The 22,272-nt window shown below is 37.9% G+C and overlaps 3 protein-coding genes across 3 annotated transcripts; 2 read left to right on the top strand and 1 right to left on the bottom strand.

Annotated features, from left to right (window-relative positions):
- Positions 1 to 498: 498 nt before the first annotated feature.
- LOC139844073 (histone H2B.3-like) lies at positions 499 to 1,066 on the top strand. Its single transcript, XM_071834287.1, has one exon. It carries the CDS (start codon positions 540 to 542, stop codon positions 963 to 965), a length of 426 nt encoding a protein of 141 aa, XP_071690388.1. The 5' UTR covers positions 499 to 539; the 3' UTR covers positions 966 to 1,066.
- Positions 1,067 to 4,054: 2,988 nt separating this feature from the next.
- Positions 4,055 to 11,546, bottom strand: LOC139841941 (zinc finger CCCH domain-containing protein 15-like). Its single transcript, XM_071832127.1, is given in 5 exon segments — positions 4,055 to 4,360; positions 5,254 to 5,433; positions 9,575 to 9,699; positions 9,702 to 9,905; positions 11,531 to 11,546. Coding segments are annotated over 5 exon segments (831 nt in total).
- A 14-nt stretch (positions 11,547 to 11,560) lies between these two features.
- On the top strand, positions 11,561 to 17,649 carry LOC139844072 (DNA ligase 1-like). The gene is made up of 16 exons (XM_071834286.1): positions 11,561 to 13,135; positions 13,219 to 13,335; positions 14,252 to 14,353; positions 14,437 to 14,553; positions 14,629 to 14,859; positions 14,951 to 15,045; positions 15,130 to 15,217; positions 15,348 to 15,479; positions 15,559 to 15,671; positions 15,764 to 15,865; positions 15,953 to 16,086; positions 16,583 to 16,656; positions 16,777 to 16,833; positions 16,951 to 17,028; positions 17,128 to 17,205; positions 17,358 to 17,649. The coding sequence occupies exons 1-16, from the start codon at positions 12,344 to 12,346 to the stop codon at positions 17,427 to 17,429; spliced, it is 2,382 nt and encodes a 793-aa protein (XP_071690387.1). The 5' UTR covers positions 11,561 to 12,343; the 3' UTR covers positions 17,430 to 17,649.
- Positions 17,650 to 22,272: the final 4,623 nt, after the last annotated feature.

Below are 22,272 nucleotides of genomic sequence, written 5' to 3'. Positions count from 1 at the left end.
TAACTAAACTATTCATCCTCTTAACCTTCTACATCAGCGCCACATCAACACCAATATCCTATAACTAACTCATAACTAAACACTCCCTATGGCTAAAACAATATTTCTCTTAATATACAACGTACAAGCAATAAAGCATCAAGTCCAACAATAAAAAGCACTTAGACCCGCAATTTCTATAACTCTTCCGTTAAATCTATGGTGAAAGCGGGTAACTAACGCGGGTAACTAAGTGGTGCCTATGGTTAGTTACGGGTAATGAGCAGGTAATGGGCGGGTAACTAAGTGGTCTTACTGTATATACAATTACAATTACGGAGTATTATGTTTTCCCCGATCCCTGTCAATCTATCCGTATCTAGATCACCACACAACAAAATCAACGGACAATATTCCCAATCCACCACAACTAAAACCACCCAATCACATCACACTATCCAACAAGTATATAAACACAACACGGCACCCCCAATTTCATCACATCACGCCTTGATAATAAAACCTCCAAACTTTTTTTTGTTCTCTCTAAAACAGCAGAAATGGCGCTAAAAGCAGAAAAGAAGCCCGCCGCCGAGAAGAAACCAGCCGAAAAAGCTCCTGCTGAGAAGAAACCAAAGGCTGGAAAGAAGATACCAAAAGAAGCCGGCGCCGGTGCCGTTGATAAGAAGAAAAAGAGAAACAAGAAATCTGTTGAAACGTACAAGATCTACATCTTCAAAGTGTTGAAGCAGGTGCATCCTGATATCGGAATCTCAGGCAAAGCAATGGGGATTATGAATTCGTTTATTAACGATATTTTTGAGAAACTGGCACAAGAAGCTTCTAGACTTGCGAGGTATAACAAGAAGCCGACGATTACATCACGTGAGATTCAGACGGCTGTCAGATTGGTGTTACCTGGTGAGCTTGCGAAGCATGCCGTTAGCGAGGGGACTAAAGCTGTAACTAAATTTACAAGCGCTTAGAATGTGGGTTTTAGGGTTTGGGATTATGTTGTTTTAGGGTTTTTAGAAATTTAATGATAATGTGATTCGGAAGTCATGTGGTTTTGTAATCGAACAATTGAATGGAATATAGATTTTATAATTTTTCGATCATTCATTTTTATTACGGAGTAGTATTTTTATATTAACTGTTAACTGTTCTTATAATTATAATTGGATTATTGATATCAGATAAATTTGTCGACATTCAAAGGTTATTTGAGTAGTATAACTAGCATCCTTAAATCATGTCCTGGTGCTGCAGTTACTCCATGCTCACTAAACCTCTGTTTTTGCACAAAGTTTAGTTAGCGAATGATCCAAATACTACCAAAATCTATTTGATCGCCTAGTAGTGTGTTAACCATGGGGAGCTAACGGCATTTAGGTTTCACCTTGCTCATGCCGAAATTCGCTTTCAACACTGATTAGTGCTATGTTACATCTATTTTGTTTTTACATTTATTTATTTTGTCCGTTTTGATTGATATGCTATAAGTAAAACTCATATCTATGTAGGCATGTAGCATCTGTAACAAACAATTAAGCAACAAACACATACAAGAACTAGCTTAAAGGGAAATAGGTTATTTGAGTTCTATTATACACGTGTCAACTGTCAAGTAAAACAACTAGCTTAAGGGGAACTGCTCAACTGGGCCAAACTCTGTTTCAAAGTTACCCAACGTCTACAGTTAATGGATATAACATCTTAAATTATTTTATTGAATTGAAATAGAAACTATATTGGTTATCATAACAAAAGAAAAACGAACAGCTTGTTTTGGCACCAAGGTAAGTTTTATACACTGCTTGTTGACATTGGGTGAAACCTTCCATTGACTGCGACAAAATTTTTTTTTACTTGACCATAAGGTACAATCATATCTCCAATATTTACCTGACCATAAGATTCACCGGTTGATACCCTTTACCCAAAAAAAAAAAAAAAAAAATATATTTATTTACTTAGTTTAAAATCCAATATTTGTGCCTGCGTGGGAATAACCTGTAATGTATACCCATTAAGTAAAGGGACGGAGCTGGCAGCCTGACGCCAAAACACAGGTTCAAAATAATTACTTACTAGTAGCATGTAGTTAAATTTCATTGATGTCGTTTGACAATTATCTATCTGTGTTACTCTTGATAAAGATTGACAAAGTTGATAGATTCGTTTTAATCTATACTAACGAGAAGTGTTAATTTTGACCCAGCAGGTTCCTTAAATGTACCAATGACACCAGGGAAAACTTACATTTACACGAATACAAGTTGATCGTTTTGTATCGCTTGCTAGAAAATTGGCTTTAGATGACATGGCAAAAGTCATCCTGGGAGGTACTGTGGTAACGCCAATATCCAATCACCGACCTCCACATAACATTCCAAACATCAAGTATCCAATCACCAACTTCCACATAACATTCTAAACATCAAATACTTGAGAATTGACATCTTGACTACAGGTGGAAATAGCAGCGTCGGATTGAAAGAATCATATTTTAGTATGGCCGAATCAGTAAGTCGTGGTGTAAGGTGTGTGGACTAAAGATTATAAACATACATTTTACAACATCAAACCAGTGTGACCTATTTGACATTTCCGCTTTTAGCTAGTTTTTTTTAACTCGACCTATTAGAGATAAACCGAGCTCCAATTGACTAATTTATCATCGAATAACGATACAAAGTACCGATAATATAGACCACAGGAAGTCATGATAACTTGAAATCATGAACTAATATTCCATTGCCCAACCATATTGTTTCACATTAATACAGTGCCAGATGGCATAAACTTTTGATACCGGTATGCTATATGGCACTACATCTACATCTTACAGAAAACATCAAAACCTCATACCCCAACACTCGTGAAATTGTTGATAAGACCAACCGCCTCCCCACGTATCCCAAGTGTACGTGAATTTTCAATTGGGGCTTTTTATATACTTGCAGTTTTGTCATGAACAAGTCCCTCGAAATTAAAAGTGGGCAAAATGGGCGGGTCAAGATATTTACTTCTCTAATAATGGTCAACCACATTTTCACAGTTATAAAAGAACACAACTAACATGTTAAGCGCTCTCATATCCCAAAGAATGCCATATAGAAGAAGGTAAGGTAAAGGGTGCAACCTTTCAGACTAAATGAACAATTGAGCCCACCCTTTTTGTGATCTGGACCAGTTTCACTCACTTCCAGTTTAGCTAAATCATTAAACCTATAGTTACACACCTGAAATAGTTGAGGACTACATTGTACAGCTCAGTAGCTTATTCAAATACAAACTAATATTTTTAGTCACAGAGTGATTACCTAAACGTGAGATAATATAATCATGGATGCTTAGAGACTAAGAAGGTGTATACCAATCAAATAAAGTTATATGAAGTCCACATAAAGCACAATTTCTTGGGCATTTAACCAAATACAAGATTGGGACTAAGTTTGTCCAATAGTATAGACCTTCGTAGTCTCTTATTCGGTCTACTAAAATGGGTTTAAGCCACAACTATACCCAAAGTTATTCGACCTTAAATCTATAACTAATACTCTAATGCAGTATGTCAGTATCAATCATGTGACATTCATCTCAACTAGTTTTTCATGTTATAACAATGTTGACATTCTAAAATCCATGTAGACATTCTACGAGTTTGATAAATATTTATGTCTATCACATTCAGAAAACAAGTATCATTTAGAAAACAGTTAAAAAATAACAAGTTAAGAGACGATGATTCGATGAATGATACCACCAAACAAATTCAATCGCTTACCATATTTAGATATTACAGAACTTCTTTTAGGAATCCCTTTCAACTCAATTGACGGTTTAATGAACACATAAAAACTGATTACTAACAAGAGTTCATGCATCTCAGCTTTATATTTACTTCTGTATAACAGTTCTTTTTTTAGCTTTATTTTTATTCATTTGTTTAGTCACTATAAAAAGGATCTACTTATTAAGAAATATAAACACCTGTAGTTTGAGTTGATGAACTTAGAAGAAGTAGTTCCAGTACCCAATTAGAAATACAAGGCAAGAGAGGTAACAGTAGTCAGTTATTGATACTGCAACTCATGAGTTTCTCCTCCTCAGTTAGAGCATGACGAAAATGACAGCGGTGGCCATATGGGCACGGGTCGCCAGCAAGGACTATTCGACAGACTTCTGTTTTATAGCGTGGATGACGAATGACTGGACGAAGTTCTTGAATGCCATGAGCAAATTGACAGTGATCTCCATATGGGCAGGCACCAGTTTGCTGCCATTTGTTGCAGAGTTCAGTCTTGGTCATACCCTGATTGTATAATTGAAGTTCCAGTGGTTGCTCCTCTTTCTTTCCACGTACATAAACCCTTTGCTGCGATTATAAACATCACAAACATAGAGTACACAAATGAACAAATAAAATAAAGATGTTTTGAATAAGGTTGCAATAAAAGAATAACTTTAATGAGTACAGTACTAGTCATCACAGAACAAATAAACAATTCATAATGATACACAGATTACAAGTTCTCAATGTCATAGCACTGTATCTGTATGTGATGAAATCAATTAAGGATTTTGACACTAGGATGCGGCATGACTAATACTGTAAAGATCAGTTAGCCAAAAGATAGTACAAGACCTACTGCATTTTAAGTTGTTTAAATTGATGAATGTCATACGTAGGATATACATGATCCCTATTTCGGTATCTACTGATTGAAGCATATCATTCTCAAATACATTTAGAGCCAAAAGATATGACACAATTTGGCACTATTATCTTCTTTACCTGATACCGACAAAACTAATGTGCACTTTCCGCATAATTCAAACCTAAGAAAATGATCTTTTTGGACCGAAGTAGCCTTGCAAGGTGCATCGATAAAGAACTGCTTTATATGCTAAACAGATGTCAAGAATGTTGCACCAACTCTACTTTAATGATTGAAATAAAAAACATATGTGTCACATCCAAATATTTAGCTTTTGCAGGAACGCTAAATAAACTAAAATCGAAATTGTCAAAGACCCTTACCAAATATGTAATCATGTCTATCATTTTTAGATACTTATTGTTGTTTAAGGTTAATGGGAAACTTAACCATTAAAAAAGTAAAAGACATCTGCGTAATCAAAATAGTCGGTTCAAGCCACAGACAAAAACAATTTGGTAATGGGTCAGCTAATAGCTTACTCATGAGGTCAACATCTTTAACAATATAAATTAAACCGAAATATATATGAATAGGACCACTATATTACCATTTCAGAAGCTTTTTTAACCCGATCCTCAACATGAGCCCGTACAGTACTTCCACCAGCAACTTGAGCAGTTTTCAAGTATCCATTAGATCGAACAGAAATACTTTTAGGCAACTTAACACGCTCCACATCAGTTTTCTTTATCGGATCCACATTCTCCACTTCAAGTGCCCCTTGTTTCTTATTTACATTCATTCCTTTCTCTCAGATTCTCATCCTCCCAAAAGGATCTATATTAGAACTGATCATGCATATTTTAACCGTGGGGTTTAATATGCCTGCTCAATACATAAGGAGGGGTTTAAGGATCTTAGAACGTGGCTCTCCGGTCCGGCTACCGTGAATAACCCTGGCCGACATGACGATGTCGGCGGGGTGGCCAAGTGATTAAGTCCACCTCTGATAACGGTCGTCGATCAAGAGGCCCCAAATAAGGTCGTAGGTACTAGCTTACGAAAGACTAACCTGTTAACCTTGAAGAGATGCTGAATGCTGCGTCAATTACACGCTGATAGGTCGCGCCAGCATTCTTTAAACCGAAAGGCATCTTCGTGTAACAATAAATACCCTGCGGCGTATGAAAAGCAGTCTTGTCCTCATCTTCCGCAGCCATTAAGATTTGGTGATAACCCTTGTATGCGTCCAGAAAACACTTGTACCTAAATCCCGATAGTGATTCTACCTTCCAGTCTATCTCCGGGAGAGGGTAATTGTCCTTGGGACATGCCTTATTAATATCTTTGAAATCAACGCACATCCTCCAGTTACCGTCAGCCTTTTTTACCAATACAGGATTTGCAACCCATGTCTGATAACGCACTTCCCGCAGAATGCCTGCTTTGACAAGGTTGTCCACCTCTGTGCACAACCAATCACTGCGGTCTAGAGCCATATGCCGCTTCTTTTGCCTAACGGGTGTCAATGATGGATTAGCATTTAACTTATGTTCCGCAATATCACGCGGAACCCCAGTCACGTCTGACTCACGCCACGCGAAAACATCTGCGTTTGCGGACAAAATTCCATGCAATTTGGCCTTTGTTTCGGCTTACAAGCCTGCGCCGATTTTAATTCGCTTATCCGGATGCAAGCGATTTGCTATGACTGCACAATTTGCCAGTTGTTCTCCCACGCTAGGAGTGCTTATAGGCGCAACTGAGCCACACAACTCGGTTGTGTGATGTGACGCAACCGTGGCAACGCCTCCTACTGAGGGGAAACTTGATCAAACCATGCACTACCGATGGTATGATGTTGAAACGCCGTATGAAGTTTCTCCCTAGCAGTGCTTTATATCGTGAAGTTGAACGAACCACATAAAAATCGACCAATTCATGCCTGATCATCTGCGGGTTCCTGTCATCCGCAAGCTCTACCATTAATTCTATTCGGCCTAGCGGCCACGAGTTTTCTCCGGAAAACCCTGATAGCGTAATATCAGGCTGGCGTAACTGCGCTTTGACTTCTGCCGGAAGGAAACGATAACAATGCTCATACATAATATCGACACCGCTGCCAGTGTCAACATGCATGCGCTTAACCTGGATTCCGCAATCAGGGATGCGACACTTGATGATAATGGGCTCATTAATAGAATCAATTGACATTACAGGAGGGAAAGTGATTGGGAGAAGCTCCCAATCTTGGTGATCATTGTACTTTCTCCGCTGGCTGATTTTCTCTGCGTCAACCATGTTAATGGTTAAGTCGGAATTTTTCGCTTTGTCAACTTTCTGCCACGCGAAAGTCTTAGACTTCGAAGCTTCTTCTGCGGCCTTTCCCTTGTCCTTTTTAGGTGGTTTTAGATGATCCAATTTGCCCGCGCGAAGCGCCTCCAGAACCCGTTCCATCAAGTTTTTACACCGATTGGTGTCGTGACCATAATCGTCATGAAATTCACAATACTTTGTTTTGTCCCGCTTACCAAATTCCGTAAGCGGAGTTGGGACCGCAAAGGTCGCGCACACCGGTTCGGTTGCTAAAATTTCTTTTGGCGTTTTGGACAAACTTTTAAGCAGCGCATAGTTCTGATTATTGATGCCGCGCTGATTATTGTTTCGATAATTGCCACTTGATTTCCCTTTTTCATTCCTGATGGGACCACCGCTAGGATACCTTCCACGAGAGTTGTTACCACGATTTTGATCGCGCGAACGATCATCATCGTCCTTCCTCTCGTTGCGTGAGCTAGCTGTTGGAATGTCATTATCTTCGCCACTCCGCATATAGTCGTGGCATTCATTAAGCGCCCCAGCATAAGTTGTTGGGACTGTATGGCGCAGACGCCTTACCAGTGTTGGATGACGTTCTGAGTTTATACCATGTATGAGTCCGGAAATCTGTTGCTCTGATTTGAGATCTGGTATACGCAGGCACTCATTAGTATACCTTGTGAGAAATTCGCCCAAAGATTCCTTGGACTTCTGCACGATGTCATGGCATTCAATGTGAGTGCGCTTGCGTGGTCTCTGATTCTGATATTGCAGCAAAAACTTTGTCCGCAGATCCATAAACCCTGCAATACTACCCGCCGGCAACTTATTATCCACTCACGACCAATACCCTGTAGTGTCATAGGAAATATCTGACACGCAACCGGATCCACCCAGCCTTGAGTGCGCCTTGCGCCTTCGAAACACTGTAAAAAATCATCTGGATCGGTCAGGCCATTGTAAGTACCCAACGTGCTAGGTATCTTTGGTGCTGATGGAAACGGGTATGCGGATATATGCGGAGGAAACTTTTCAAAGGTGGTCGGTAGCTCGAAGGGTGGTTTAACAGGATCCCCTTTCAAGTTTGCAAAGAAACGCTTCATCATGTCCTGAACAAAGTCAGGTTGTGAAAATAAGTGAACCATATCAGGAGGTGCGGCCTGCATGAATTGACTTGCAAGATTTGCCTGCCCTTGAACATTTTGCCAAGGTTGACCCTGCGTCTGCGGATATAACCAAGGCTGCTGCGTTGGAAAAGAGGGATAACTTGAAGACGCAGAGTACACAGGTGGCTGTAAAGGAAGCGAAACCTGTGGCGCAGATATCTGCGAAACTTGAGGATACACACTTAAAAGCCCAACTGTATGCGCTGTGCTTTGCTGCTGCGCTGTTATCGGCGCCCAATGAGAGTTTGCATCTGGGATGACACCAAATCCCCAACTATTAAGTAACGCCTGCGCATCCGCAGGAGTTAAAAATTGTGAAACTGGGCGCGGTGGTTGCCAAGGTTGCAACGGTGTAAATGACGAATTCTGCTGAATGTTCTGCGTATGCAGAGGTATTGAAACAGTGGTACTGTAAATAGGTACCTGGCCGCAGCAAACCACATGCGGCCCCTTTGTTCCACCGCTAGTGCCTGCAAAGATGACCCTTGGATCCACTGACGAAAAGTCCAGCCGCGTGGTTGTGACTGGTGAGTTTGCTCTTGGCGGTGTAACCTCGTCTGAATATATCGGCTTGTACCTCTGAAAGGGTTCGCCGGATATAGGTGGAGGGTATATCGTGTACCCCACCTGAATAGCGGCCCCCGTAGTCATAACCGGTGTATGTTGACTACCAGACGGTGCGTTCTGAACATCTGTTTGGGTATGTTCCGATGATTCCTCGGAAGTCATGATACTATTAAAGAAAAAATTCAAAAATTTTGTAAATAACGAGTCATACAATTCAAAACCTTAAAAGAAAAAGCAATTAAACAGTCTTGAATTAATTCGACTCTCAATGAAAGCACCACTTGATCATGCATATTTTAACCGTGGGGTTTAATATGCCTGCTCAATACATAAGGAGGAGTTTAAGGATCTTAGAACGTGGCTCTCCGGTCCGGCTACCGTGAATAACCCTGGCCGACATGATGATGTCGGCGGGGTGGCCAAGTGATTAAGTCCACCTCTGATAACGGTCGTCGATCAAGAGGCCCCAAATAAGGTCGTAGGTACTAGCTTACGAAAGACTAACCTGTTAACCTTGAAGAGATGCTGAATGATGCTGTTTTGCGTAATGTATCTCGTGTGTGATAGTTACGTAATATGCCGTGTCTGGTAAATGATGATTAGGGTTGTATTTATAGGCAAACCCTAATTCTAGAACCGTCCCAGATCACGTTAATCTCATCCATATCTGACTCCCCCGAATCACGAATATAATTATGGAAAAGATATTTACTTGACAGCTAAGCAACCGCCGTACCGGGAACAAAGGAATCAGATACAATCCGCATACCGCATAGCGCACACAAGCACACGCATACGCACACTATTAAGCGCCCGCATGCATATGAGGTGCGCATGCGGGTTGCGGTATCATTAAGAACTTAGGAACACATTCACATTAGCATGAGAACTTGAAGCTGCTGCATGATGTTGCTGTTGCAAGTGAGACATTTGCTTGCTTAATTCAGAATTCCTCACTTGAAGATTCACATTCTCTTGACGCAGCGCTTCGGCTTCTTTGCAGATAAACTGAGGTTAGTTAGGCACCAGTTACATCGCTCGATTAGGTCTTGAAATGGCGCGAAATCTTGTGAATAGTTACGGTCGTATTCAGATACAATCGGTAGTAACGTTAATGGTGCGGTTGTTGCATTTGGTGGTACGGAGAAGTGACGTGGAGGTGGAGTTGTAGGAAAGATTGATGAGTAAAGTTGTGCGTCGAAAGTATCTTTAAAGCATAATAATTATATAAAATAATTATTAAAAGTGAATTATCAATCGTTTCGTTGTCTTAAAGACGTTTTTCCGGTTTTCACTAACCGTACGTCTTTCTTGCGTTTTCTAAGTTTCTCGCATACTCCTAAACCAAAGTTTGAAATCAAGTAATATGTAGCACATATTAAAAATAGTATTTTCTAAGAAAAAGTTCTGGCTTATAAATTCATAGAATTTAACTAACGGTCGTTAAGTATTTAACGAAAAAGTTAACGGAAAAAGTCGGGTTGTTACATTTGGGTTAGACAAAATAATTTTTTTGACAAAAGGTTATGAATATTTGAGAGTATAAGTGATGAAGATGATGGTAAAATGGTGTATATGTTTATATAGAAAATGTAAAATGGGATATATTAGTTTTTTGGAAAAGAAAAAAAATAACAAACGGTCGCATGACCGTTGGGGTCAAACAAGAATCCGAACGAACCAATAATACGTCGCCACGTGCCACTAACAAAATTTATGGTTTCCGTCAATTAACTAACTAACGCCCAAAGTTAACGGAAACTGACGGCTCCGTTAACGGCCGTCAGTTTCTGTCAGATTCTCCACCTCATCTGACGGGATGGATCCGACGCCCCACAAGGATCGGTCTAATATTAGTAGTAACTAGTCCACTAAAATTGTTATATACACTAAATCACAACAGATTGCTCATTTTATCATTACTTGAGTTATTTTATCATGTCACAATACAAAATTTGATAACTATAATAGCATTTTTCTTCTTATTCTCTCCTTCATTGCATCTCTTTCATATAATAAACAAAATTAATAATCTATCTATCTATACCCCTTATAAATAGAAAAAAACACTCAGCATTTTTGAATAATATTAACGAGAAAACCTCATGCTTATACTCATTTTACATGGTTGAAACAGTTAAGTGGTTTAGAACTACTGAAATATACGTTGAAGTTTTTTTGTACATTTAAATCTTAGTAAGAGTCTTTGTTATGGAATTAGATACTCCTAGGTATATTTGACAAAACTATTTGGTAGCTGGTAACTGATAGTTTTTAGCTGGTAGCTTGTTGCTGGTAACTTTTTATATGTATTTAGTCGTTTAGCAAAGTAGATGAAACTATTAAAATAAAGAGTAAATTGATAAAAAATTAGAAGCTAAAAGCTAAATGCTACTTCTAGTTGCTTTTAACCTTTTCTTTTCCTCAAAAAGTTTTAATCAAAAAGTTTTAAGTTCTCTAAACCAAACGAAACTTTTTATTTAAAAGCTAAAAGTTCCAAAAAAAACCCCAAAATTTTTTAAAAAGCTTGTTGTCAAATATGATCACTAGTAATAAAGGACCGTTTACTTTTTTTCTCCATTAAGTTCTGTATAGGTGTAGCTAGCAGTATGGATATAGATGTCAGTATGAATATGATCAGTGAATAATAATTGTTGTTTATTTTTTGTGCTGAATAAAAGTCTGAATAATAAAATTGACTATTTTACCCTCAACCTAAATATTAAGTATGTCTACTTTGTTTTATTATATAAAAATAATGAACATAATGAAATTGGAATAATAATTGATAAAATTTTGCCATTGTATATATGGGGTTTTCAGAATTTGTACAGTCAGTATCCACCATTTGTACAATCACGAATTCTCCACAAACTTTCAGTTCATATCCCAACCACATTCATATTCATATATACTCTGTATATATAATATTCACATAAATAAAATTCATACTCAGCGTATAGCACTATCTTGATAACAATAAACAATTCCAATTCGTTACAATTCATACTTAAGTTACCATCTGATGCTATTGCTACCTAATTGCTCCGTTTCCTTCTTATTCTTCGAAGATAAACATGGAAAAGGTTCGACCTAACCTCAAATCCAAATCAACCATTTTTATAACCTCCATCGCAACTTGCAATCCCTAATTAATCTTTAATCATTATCACCATCATATATAATAACTTCAACCCCAACCCTAGCACGTGACAGTTACCGGAGGATAAAGTGACCGAAACCAGTGGAACAGGTGACGACATCCGTTTGGTTGAAAACCGTTAGCGTCCAAGGTTCACGTTTTGATTTTAAAGATGATCGTTTGAAGATGTGGATTGATTTTGATTGTTGTTGTTTTTTGTTTAGAAGCTGTGAATGTGAGTATCGAGGGTAAGAGGTGAAAATCAAATGACCATATGGGCACAACAGCCCTTTATTTGGTTTGGTGACTATTTTAATTTTTAACTTCTACGGAGTATGTCATATGTAGTTTATTTATTTTTATTTCCATCTTATTCACAACCCCAAATAATCAGAAATTTCCAAAGGGTTGAAATTAGGGCATCAATTCTCCCGCCAAACTCTAAAACCTTTCACCCAAACCCCAATTTTCACCACCACTCACCCTGCAGCTGCAGCTGATTGATGTTATCACTTCGGTCATACTGTCATATCGTAACCCAGACCACCATAACCACTGCAATTTCACGCTCAATCCCAATTTCATTTCTTAAACCATCATCATTAAATCTACCATTCACAAAGCCATTTTCACATTCCATCTTCAAAATGTCATCATCTCGTCCATCAGCATTCGATGCACTCATGTCCAACGCACGTGCGGCTGCCAACAAAAACAAATCCCAATCATCATCTTCTTCATTTTCCCCCAAAAAACGTAAAACCCTAGATTCAAAACCCCTAATCAATTCTACCCAAATTCCCAAACCAATTGAACCCAAACAGGAAACAGATTCTATTTCAGACCAAACCGAACAAAAGCCCCATGACCCAAACGGGTCTAATCAGGATCCCCCAAGCTCTAATTTGGAAGAACAAAAGAGGCTGAAGAAACAGAAGGTGATAACTGTTGATGATTGTATTACTCAATTGAAGAAGAAATCTGTTAACTTTGATCCTAAAACGGCAGCGTATTGGAGTGAAGGAGAAAGAGTGCCGTTTTTGTTTCTTGTTAGGGTTTTTGATGAAGTATCGAACGAATCGGGTCGAATTGCGATTACTGAAATGGTATGTAATATGCTGAGGGTTGTGATTGATACAACACCTGATGATTTGGTTGCTGTTGTGTATCTTTTGGCGAATAGGATTGCGCCTGCTCATGAAGGGTTAGAGCTGGGAATTGGGGATGCTTCGATTATTAAGGCGTTAGCTGAAGCTTGTGGTGCTAAAGAATCACATATCAAAAAACAATATAAGGTATTAAGTCTGTAATGTTTGCGGAAATTGGTTGTTGGGTTGATGGAAAACTTATGTTTGTGTTGTTTTTTTTATTATTATAGGAGTTGGGAGATTTGGGGCTTGTTGCAAAAGCGAGTAGGTCGTCGCAATCGTTAATGCGGAAACCACAACCGTTGACAGTGGCTAAAGTTTTTGATACTTTCCGGGTTATTGCAAAGGTTCGATTCATGCACACTAAATTGTTGTATGAGCTTGTTCTTGAACATTTCGTGTTTGCTTGTATGGTGAGCCTAGAATTACAAACATCTTATATATGTTTAGAATCATTATCCATAACAAAATGTTTTTGGATGAGCATTTTGAAAGTGATTATCCGGTATTCAGTAACCAACAATAAATAATCAGACATAGTGTAAAAGATTGTATTTGAATATGTTTGTGCTATTTGAAGTTGTAATGACCTAAAAATCAAGTGCTTGGAGAATTTGATAATACCTGCAGATAATATATCAAATAAACCAAGATGTGCATTATTGCGTAAAGAGTGAGGTGTATTCTTAAAATGGTAAATTATAGTTTACCATTTGATATTACCTGCAGATAATATATCAACTGATTATTTGGATTTTTTTTTTAAACATTGATGATTTGGACTCTAAATACTCAGATAGTAACAAACATAGTTGCAGTTGATGTAACTTGTTTCAGTTGATGTAATTAGATAATTAGCAGAGTTGCGGAACTTGGAAAAACTTGTTGAGTACTCGGTTAAAAGTTTGAGCCGAGTAATTGGTTAAAACTCGTCAAAATTTGGTCAACCCTCGTTCAACGGGGATTACTCGGCCAAAACTTGAGATTACTTGGCCAACACTCGAGATTACTCGGAAAATCGGTCAAAGTCAAAATTGGTCAACACCCGATTACTTTCTGAGCACCCCCCGAGTTGCCGATTACCCTCTTAAAATTCCCGACCAAGTCCCCGAGTAGTGATTTTTTTGCAACCTTGATAATTAGTTGTGGGTGTAGCTATAAAATGCTCTCATATCAATTTAGTTTGTTCTGGAGATCTTTTAATGTTTGGAAAATTAAAGGATAGTCAAGATTGAAATGTTTCTTCGTTTTATTCGTTAAAAGGAATCTGGGAAGGACAGTCAAGATAAGAAGAAGAATCACATAAAGGGGCTACTTGTCGCTGCAACTGACTGTGAACCTCAATATTTGATACGTCTACTTCAGGTTACATATATATTCGTATTTGAGAAAACTGTATTATATTTTTTGATATTGACTAAAAACTTCTGACTTTTTTTTTTCTTCAGACCAAATTGCGAATTGGTTTAGCAGAACAAACACTCTTGACTGCCCTGGGGCATGCAGTTTTCCTTACTGGAAAACACCCGTTACCTGCATCACACACAAATTCATCTATAGACGAGGTCAGCTTACGTTAACTATGAAACACATACTTTAAATCTCAATTCATTAGTAACTTACTTGTATAACATGTTCAGGCAGCCAAAATTGTGAAACAAGTGTATTCAGTAATTCCTGTATACGATAAAATTGTTCCTGCTCTTCTTTCTGCTGGTGTATGGGATCTGCCCAACACGTGTCACTTTTCGCCCGGTGTTCCGGTGGGACCCATGCTAGCTAAGCCTACCAAAGGAGTGTCTGAAATTTTAGATAAATTTCAAAATATGGAGTTCACTTGTGAATACAAGTATGATGGGGAACGGGCACAGGTAATATCTTATTTAGGCAAAAAAGCGCTGTAAAAAAGCAACTGTTTTTATCGTTAACCAATTTTTTTTTTTTTTTTTTTTTATAATACAGATACATTACTTGGAGGATGGAACGGTTCAGATTTATAGTAGAAATGCAGAAAGAAATACTGAAAAGTTTCCTGATGTTGTTGTTGCTGCTTCAAGGTACTTTTTAGTTTGTTTCCCTGTTTTCATGATGTATTGGGCCTTTTAATTGATTTTTCAACGTTGTCATAATGTGGTTTGCAGAGTTAAAAAACCCAATGTAACATCATTTGTTCTTGATTGCGAACTAGTTGCGTATGATCGCAATAAGCAAAAAATTCTCCCATTTCAGGTTACCCGTTCTTCTTTTGTGTTTTCTTATCATGTTAGATTTGGTCAATATCTGCTGTCAAGTATTGACCTTTTATAGTTTTGAAAATTCGTTCACGTGTGACATTGTATTTGCTTATAACTGTTTATAGATTTTGAGTACACGTGCACGCAAAAACGTTGTCATGAGTGAAATCAAGGTTGATGTATGCATCTACGCCTTCGATTTGTTGTATCTGAACGGGCAGCAGCTTTTACAGGAACAACTTAATACTCGTAGAGAGGTAATGATCTCTGTACCCATATTACCACGGTGTAAACCCAACCCATTTTTTTACCTCGTTGGTTTATTGCTTTTTTCAGCGTCTATACGAATCATTTAAGGAAGAACCTGGATTTTTCCAGCTTGCAACAGCCATAACGTCAAATGATCTCGAGGAAATTCAAACGTTTCTAGATACTGCTGTGAATGCCAGGTAATAATACTAATATGCTTCCATTTAGCTCTAAAGTCCACTTTGGTTTAAGTACAGTATTTTAACTCCGAATTTTCCCGTTCTTTTATCAGTTGCGAGGGACTGATTATCAAAACTTTGACTAAAGATGCTACATATGAACCTGCAAAGAGATCTAATAACTGGCTCAAGTTAAAGAAAGACTATATGGACAGGTATTCAGTATCGCTTAATCGCTTATCTTGTTGTATATATTCTCCAATACGGCTTAAGTAAAACGTTACACATTATGTTTTGTACAGTGTCGGTGACTCACTAGATTTAGTACCCATTGCTGCCTTCCATGGCCGAGGAAAGCGTGTAGGTGGCTACGGTGCCTTTCTTCTTGCATGTTATGACACCAATAAGGATGAATATCAAACCATTTGTAAGATCGGTAAGCACCGTTTTTCTTCTACGGGAGTTGATTGAATAATTAATTGAACGTATGATTTGGAACTAATCAATGAGAATTAAATAATAAGTTGATATAAAATGTTATGTAAGAGATTGTTTTGTACATGCTTTTTTTTTCCGCAACAAATATGATTATTTGATGCATAGTTACCGAGGAAGACGGTTTTGCAAAAAAGAGGAGATACGTTGATATGTGATTAGTAGTCTCTCTAGTTAGATTAAAAGATGGGTAAATAATTGTTCTTTAAAAATCGGTTTGGTTGCAATCTGATTATCTTAAACGGGTTGTTTGACACCCTTGAAAATAAAGATATTAGAAGCAAATTTTATTTATCAGAGCTTACATGTCACTTTTAATATGCTAACCCAAACACACCAATAGCTCTCAAAAAAAAAAAAAAAACTTTTTACAGTTTTTTTTAGGCATTATATTATAAATAGTGATTACAATTGAAGCAATATATGTTTTTTTATAGGCACTGGATTTTCGGATGCCATGCTTGAAGAGAGATCTACTAGTCTTCGTTCTAAAGTGATCCCACAGCCGAAGGTTTTGTTACTTCTTATTATACTTTTTATTATTATTATTAATTTTTTTGTTGTTGTTGTGTATCATGCACCCTTTAAGCTATTATATGTGTGTTAATTGTAATGTATAAATTTTTGCCAGTCATATTACCGATATGCAGATTCTACAGATCCAGATGTGTGGTTTGAAGCAACCGAGGTAATTCATTTATTGCTTTCCATGATCCACCCTCACATATTTGTCTATTTTTTCATGAAAGTATTATATATATTACATGCATACACAACATTTATAGATGTTTTGGCATTGTTTCAGGTTTGGGAAGTTAAAGCTGCAGACCTGACTATCAGCCCTGTTTATTGTGCCGCAATTGGCGCTGTTGATCCTGATAAGGTTCACTAGTTTAAATTCATATTTTAGTAAATTAATAAAGAGGAGTTGGACAATTTTGCCCCCGATTAACATGCTTGTTATTTCGTTGTCTTATGAAAGGGCATTTCACTTCGATTCCCACGATTATTACGTGTCCGAGAAGACAAGGGTCCAGAGGAAGCTTCAACTTCAGAGATGGTAAGGAACCACCACCACCACCATTTACTACTAGTTAATTATAATTATTTTAAAATATTAAAAGTTAAAAGTTTAAGTTTATTAGTAATTAACTTACTGTTCTGGAGTAAAATAGTTGGAGATTTATAATTAGTCAGTGATATTACTTTCAGGTTGCTGACATGTATAATGCTCAGAAACATACCCAGAATAATAATACTAAAGATGCCGATGAAGATGAATGAGAATACACGCAGGCAAGTTTTTAGCAATCTTCTAAGCAAAGTCTTTCATTATTGCTTGTTTCATTTCTTGTATACAGTTAAAGTAGTAATAGTATTTGTCTATGTTTCAATATAACATTCGGCCATTAAACTGAGAATTTTGATTATTTATTTTAACCTCAATCGACATTATCGGATCATAGGGTGCGGCATGACAGTCTTCTCTTGCTGACTCTTAATTCCCTCTAAAAACTTAACTATTTGTGAAATATATTTTTGCATCTATGTAATATGAACTTGTGTTCTATATGCATTTTTGGTCTGTTAATTCTATAGGAGGTAATGTGTGTCAAGTCAAAGCAATCAAGTTTTAGAATCTAATTACCCCTAAAAGGGGAACATAACAACTAGTAGTTTGAAATATGGGAAAACAACTTTTGGTAGATAGGTTGGTGCTTTAACATCATTATACTGACTAGACTTGAAGAAAACTATTACCATGCACCTCTCTAAAAATTGTATGTATGTAGTTATCATAGTCTTCCAACATCTATTTATATTCATGGAGATGGAAATAACACAAGGATTAGTTTGTTTTAGTTACATATTTAACCTTCAAGTTTTTGGTATATACATTGTTAACACTTTGTTTTACTGTTGCTGCATCCAAGATCCATGGGGTTAAAACTTTGTTTTTCACGTAATCCTAACGAAACGTTAGTTACATAGGGAAAAGAAAGTGTATTTGTACAATTATTATTTTATCATTTTTATACATAAGAAGTGAAGTAATGGAATGCAATAGCAAATGGCCTTTACATTAGATTAGATTTTGATTCTGATTTGTGGGTCCAACAATTCTAACCTTCCGGTGGTTTGCCCATTTATCATCATTTCAATTTAACCAATAGTATCCGAAGCCTAATTTAAGGGGTGTTTGGATTTGCGTTTTGAAAAATGATTATGCGTTTTAGATAATTGTAATCAAATAATCAGCTGTATCAAAACGCGATTTTAATTAATGGTGTTTGTATTTAATTATACCATTTGATAACGTAATAATCAGATAATCAAATTTTGGGTATTTGAGAATTCAGGTTATTTGATACTTTAACAAATAAAATTACCAAATGGCCCTCATTTGAAATACAGTAAGATATATAAGTCTAAATGTAATAATACATTTTCTATAAAATTGTACAAACTAGTAATAAAGATTTTTTTTTTTTTTTAACGGCAAAGAAAGTATGTATTATATATATCAACACGAAATAATTACAATAATGTCACGCTTACAAAAACGGAACTACATATAGGAAAACAAAACGACAAATATATAACCGAGATAGTAAGACTCCACAAGTGTGCAGGAAAACGCCGTAGTCCGTTCATTATCATTAAGGTCGAGATTGGACTTGAGAAGAATTAACTAAACAAGCTGGAGTGGGGACAGAGCACAGTGTTGGCAATTCAACGACAAAGCCCCCTGATCCACCTCAAATTCTCTCGACCAAAACGACTACTCCAGGAGTGGGGCAAAAAACCTGCGTGGAGAACAATTAATTAACCTATCCCGGATCTCCTAGACGATAAAGCTAGCGAATCATAACCTCGTGGATTTGCAAGCCAGACATCCCATTCAATATTGGTACCTTTGATCCTATTAGAGAACCATTCGAAGCATTTAAGTTGGATGTCTTTGAATACCATTGCGCATGTCGGTTTTATCTTAGTGAAAGTGAAAGCGTTCCTACTTTTCCAAATCATGTATCCCGTAACCCATTCCGTAGCTTGCCACAACAGTTTTCCCAAGTCGGAGGTGAAGTTATATCCATTTCCAAGAAAAGATTCACTTATACCCAAGTTTGTAAAAGGGCCGAGCTTCCACCAATCATAGACACGATTCCAAATGTCAAAAGCGAACGTGCATAAGATGATGGAGTGCTCTACTGATTCCAAACCATTGTCACAAACCGGACAACGTACCGTACCCAAGTCCATACCTCTCTTGTCGAGTTCAACTCTTGTAGGTAACCTTTTGTGTCGAGTACGCCAAATAAACAACTCAACTTTGAGGGGGACCAGTTTGTTGCGGAGCGACTTTATGCTCACGGTTGCGATGTCAGGGCTGCTCCGGACCAGAATATCCGTAAGCTTGTGAACCGAAAACGAGCCATCCTTACTCCAAGACCATGACCATTCTTCTTTACCTGAGCTACACGGGACAAAACTAGATAAAAGATTAGTAAGAGTGGTGAGGTCCCCAGCCACCCTCCCCGAGATATCGCGGGACCAACACCACGTGGCATGAAAGTTCCCGCCCTCCCATCTCGCCCGGTCTAGAATTGTGGCAAATTTATTTGTGTCAAGTCTATAAAGCCTATTAAATTTGTCTTTAAGAACCATATCCCCGAGCCATAAATCCTCCCAAAAACGTGTACTAGACCCATTTACGACTCTTTTTTTGAAAGAATTAGCAAAAGCGGAGTTTGCATTAAAGATATTTTTACCCACCTTAAGGATACCCGCCCAAGTAGAAGAGGCTCGTGAGGAAGGGGGAGAAAAAGAAGTGCTAAGGCCCCCGTCCTCCCCGTAAATATTTTTAATAATAGACACCCAAAGTGAGTCATTCTCATGTTTAAACCGCCACCACCATTTTGCAAGTAAGGCACGATTTTTAAACGCAAGAGGGGCAATATCTAACCCACCAAATTCACGAGGCTTAAGACAAGTATCCCATTTAACCCATGCCATTTTTGAGACCTCGGAAGATCCGCCCCAAAAAAACCGACGTCTCAACCCCTCAAGTTTATCAATAACACAAGACGGGGATATGTAAAGCGAAAAGAAATAAAGAGGTAGACTAGATAATACCGATTTAATTAATGTAAGTCTACCACCATACGAGAGGGATCTAGCTTTCCAATCCGCCAGCCTCTTACCAAACTTGTCAAATACCGGATCCCATGACCTCAAGAGTTTCATCGACGATCCAAGTGGAAGCCCAAGGTAGGTAATAGGGAGTGTACCTGCTGCGCACCCAAGCCAGGCCGCCATATTTTCCGTTTCTACTTTTGAGACCCCGAGTCCATAAACACAGCTCTTATGAAAATTGATTTTTAGTCCCGATGTCAATTCAAAGCACTTAAGAATTTTAGTAAGATTTTGCACATTACGCCTATCCCATTCACCAAAAAATATAGTGTCGTCCGCGTATTGCAAATGCGTGACCCGTAAGTCCCTCCGCCCAATTGGGATCCCAGAAAATCGGCTATGAAGTGCAGCAGATTTAATTAGATGGTTCAAACCTTCGGCTACCATGATAAAAAGATAAGGGGAGAGGGGATCCCCTTGCCTCACGCCTTTCTGAAGAGAAAATTCTTTAGTTGGGGAACCGTTGACCAAAATCGAAATGGAAGCGGAAGAAAGGCTTGCGAAGATCCATTGTCTCCATCGAAGACCGAATCCCATTAACTCCATGATTTCCATTAGAAAGTCCCAACTAATGCTATTAAAAGCCTTCTCAAAGTCAACTTTAAAAAAGAAGCCTTTTCTTTTGGTTACTTTGATATCATGAAGGACTTCATTCGCAATTAACACGCCATCAAGAATATAACGATTTTTAATGTAAGCACTTTGTTCGAAACCGATAACCGAAGAAATAACCCTTTGTAGCCTTTTGGTCAAAACCTTAGAGAGAACTTTATAAAGGCTCCCGATTAAACTGATTGGACGAAAATCACCAAATCCCTGTGGGTCATTTTTTTTCGGGAGTAATGCAACAAAAGAGGAATTACAACCTTTAGAGATCTCACCAACCTCCCAAAAACGAGTGAATACCGCGAGAAGGTCTTCTTTGACAACGTCCCAATATTTTGAGAAAAATTTCATGTTAAAACCATCGGGTCCGGGGGCCTTTTCACCCCCACATTCTAATATAGCAACATGGATTTCAGAGAGTGTAAAAGGAGATTCAAGGTTCGACGCCTCCTCATCATTAAGTCGTTTGCTCAGGGGGCCACGAATTTTGAAGGTACGAGAGTTATGTTCACTAAAACGATTTTTGAAGTATGTGAATGCCGCCATTTTGATGTCCTCTGGGTTCTCGATCCATAAGCCATTTGAATTTATACCCCTTATGTTGTTTTTGTTTTGCCTCCTTTTAATACACGAATGAAAAAATTTGCTATTTTCATCCCCTTCCGTAACCCATTTAATCCTTGCTTTTTGTTTCAATATATCAACTTTCTCCTTATCTTTTTTAAGCCACTTTTTTTTCGAATCTAACCAAGATGCAATTTCAACTTCCGAAAGGTCACGAGTACCGATGATGTTTTCCCACTCAGAGATTTCTTTATGAAGTGAGTCAATTTCGGCATTTAGACTATTATATTTAGGATTACATTTTTCCTTCAACACCCCTTTTACGCTCTTAAGTTTATCACGAAATACACAATCAGCCCTTGGATTGCAAATGGTAACTTTCCATGCATCTTTTATCAAATCATCACATTTATCATCTTCGAACCAGTTGTTGAAAATCCTAATAGGTTTCGGCCCGAAGTCATTGTTCATATCCTTCAAAACGATGGGGCAATGGTCGGAGTAATCCCTATCGAGAGTACATGCAGAAATTCCATCCCATGATGCATAACACGCTTCCGAGACTAAGAACCTGTCAAGTTTACTATATTTCAAACCGTCGTCACTAATCCTAGTAAACTTCATTCCTCCCAATGGAATTTCAATGAGATTAGCCTTGTCAATGAAATCGTTGAACATCTTTGCTCTACTTTCGATAAATTCGCAATTTTTCCTTTCCGCTTTTCGCCTTACTTCATTAAAATCGCCACAGAAAACCCAA

Source organism: Rutidosis leptorrhynchoides, chromosome 4, assembly GCF_046630445.1.
Source record: "Rutidosis leptorrhynchoides isolate AG116_Rl617_1_P2 chromosome 4, CSIRO_AGI_Rlap_v1, whole genome shotgun sequence".
In the NCBI taxonomy this organism is placed as follows: Eukaryota; Viridiplantae; Streptophyta; class Magnoliopsida; order Asterales; family Asteraceae; genus Rutidosis; species Rutidosis leptorrhynchoides.
Note: the sequence above shows the minus strand (reverse complement) of the source record. Positions and strands in the feature narration are given on the sequence as shown.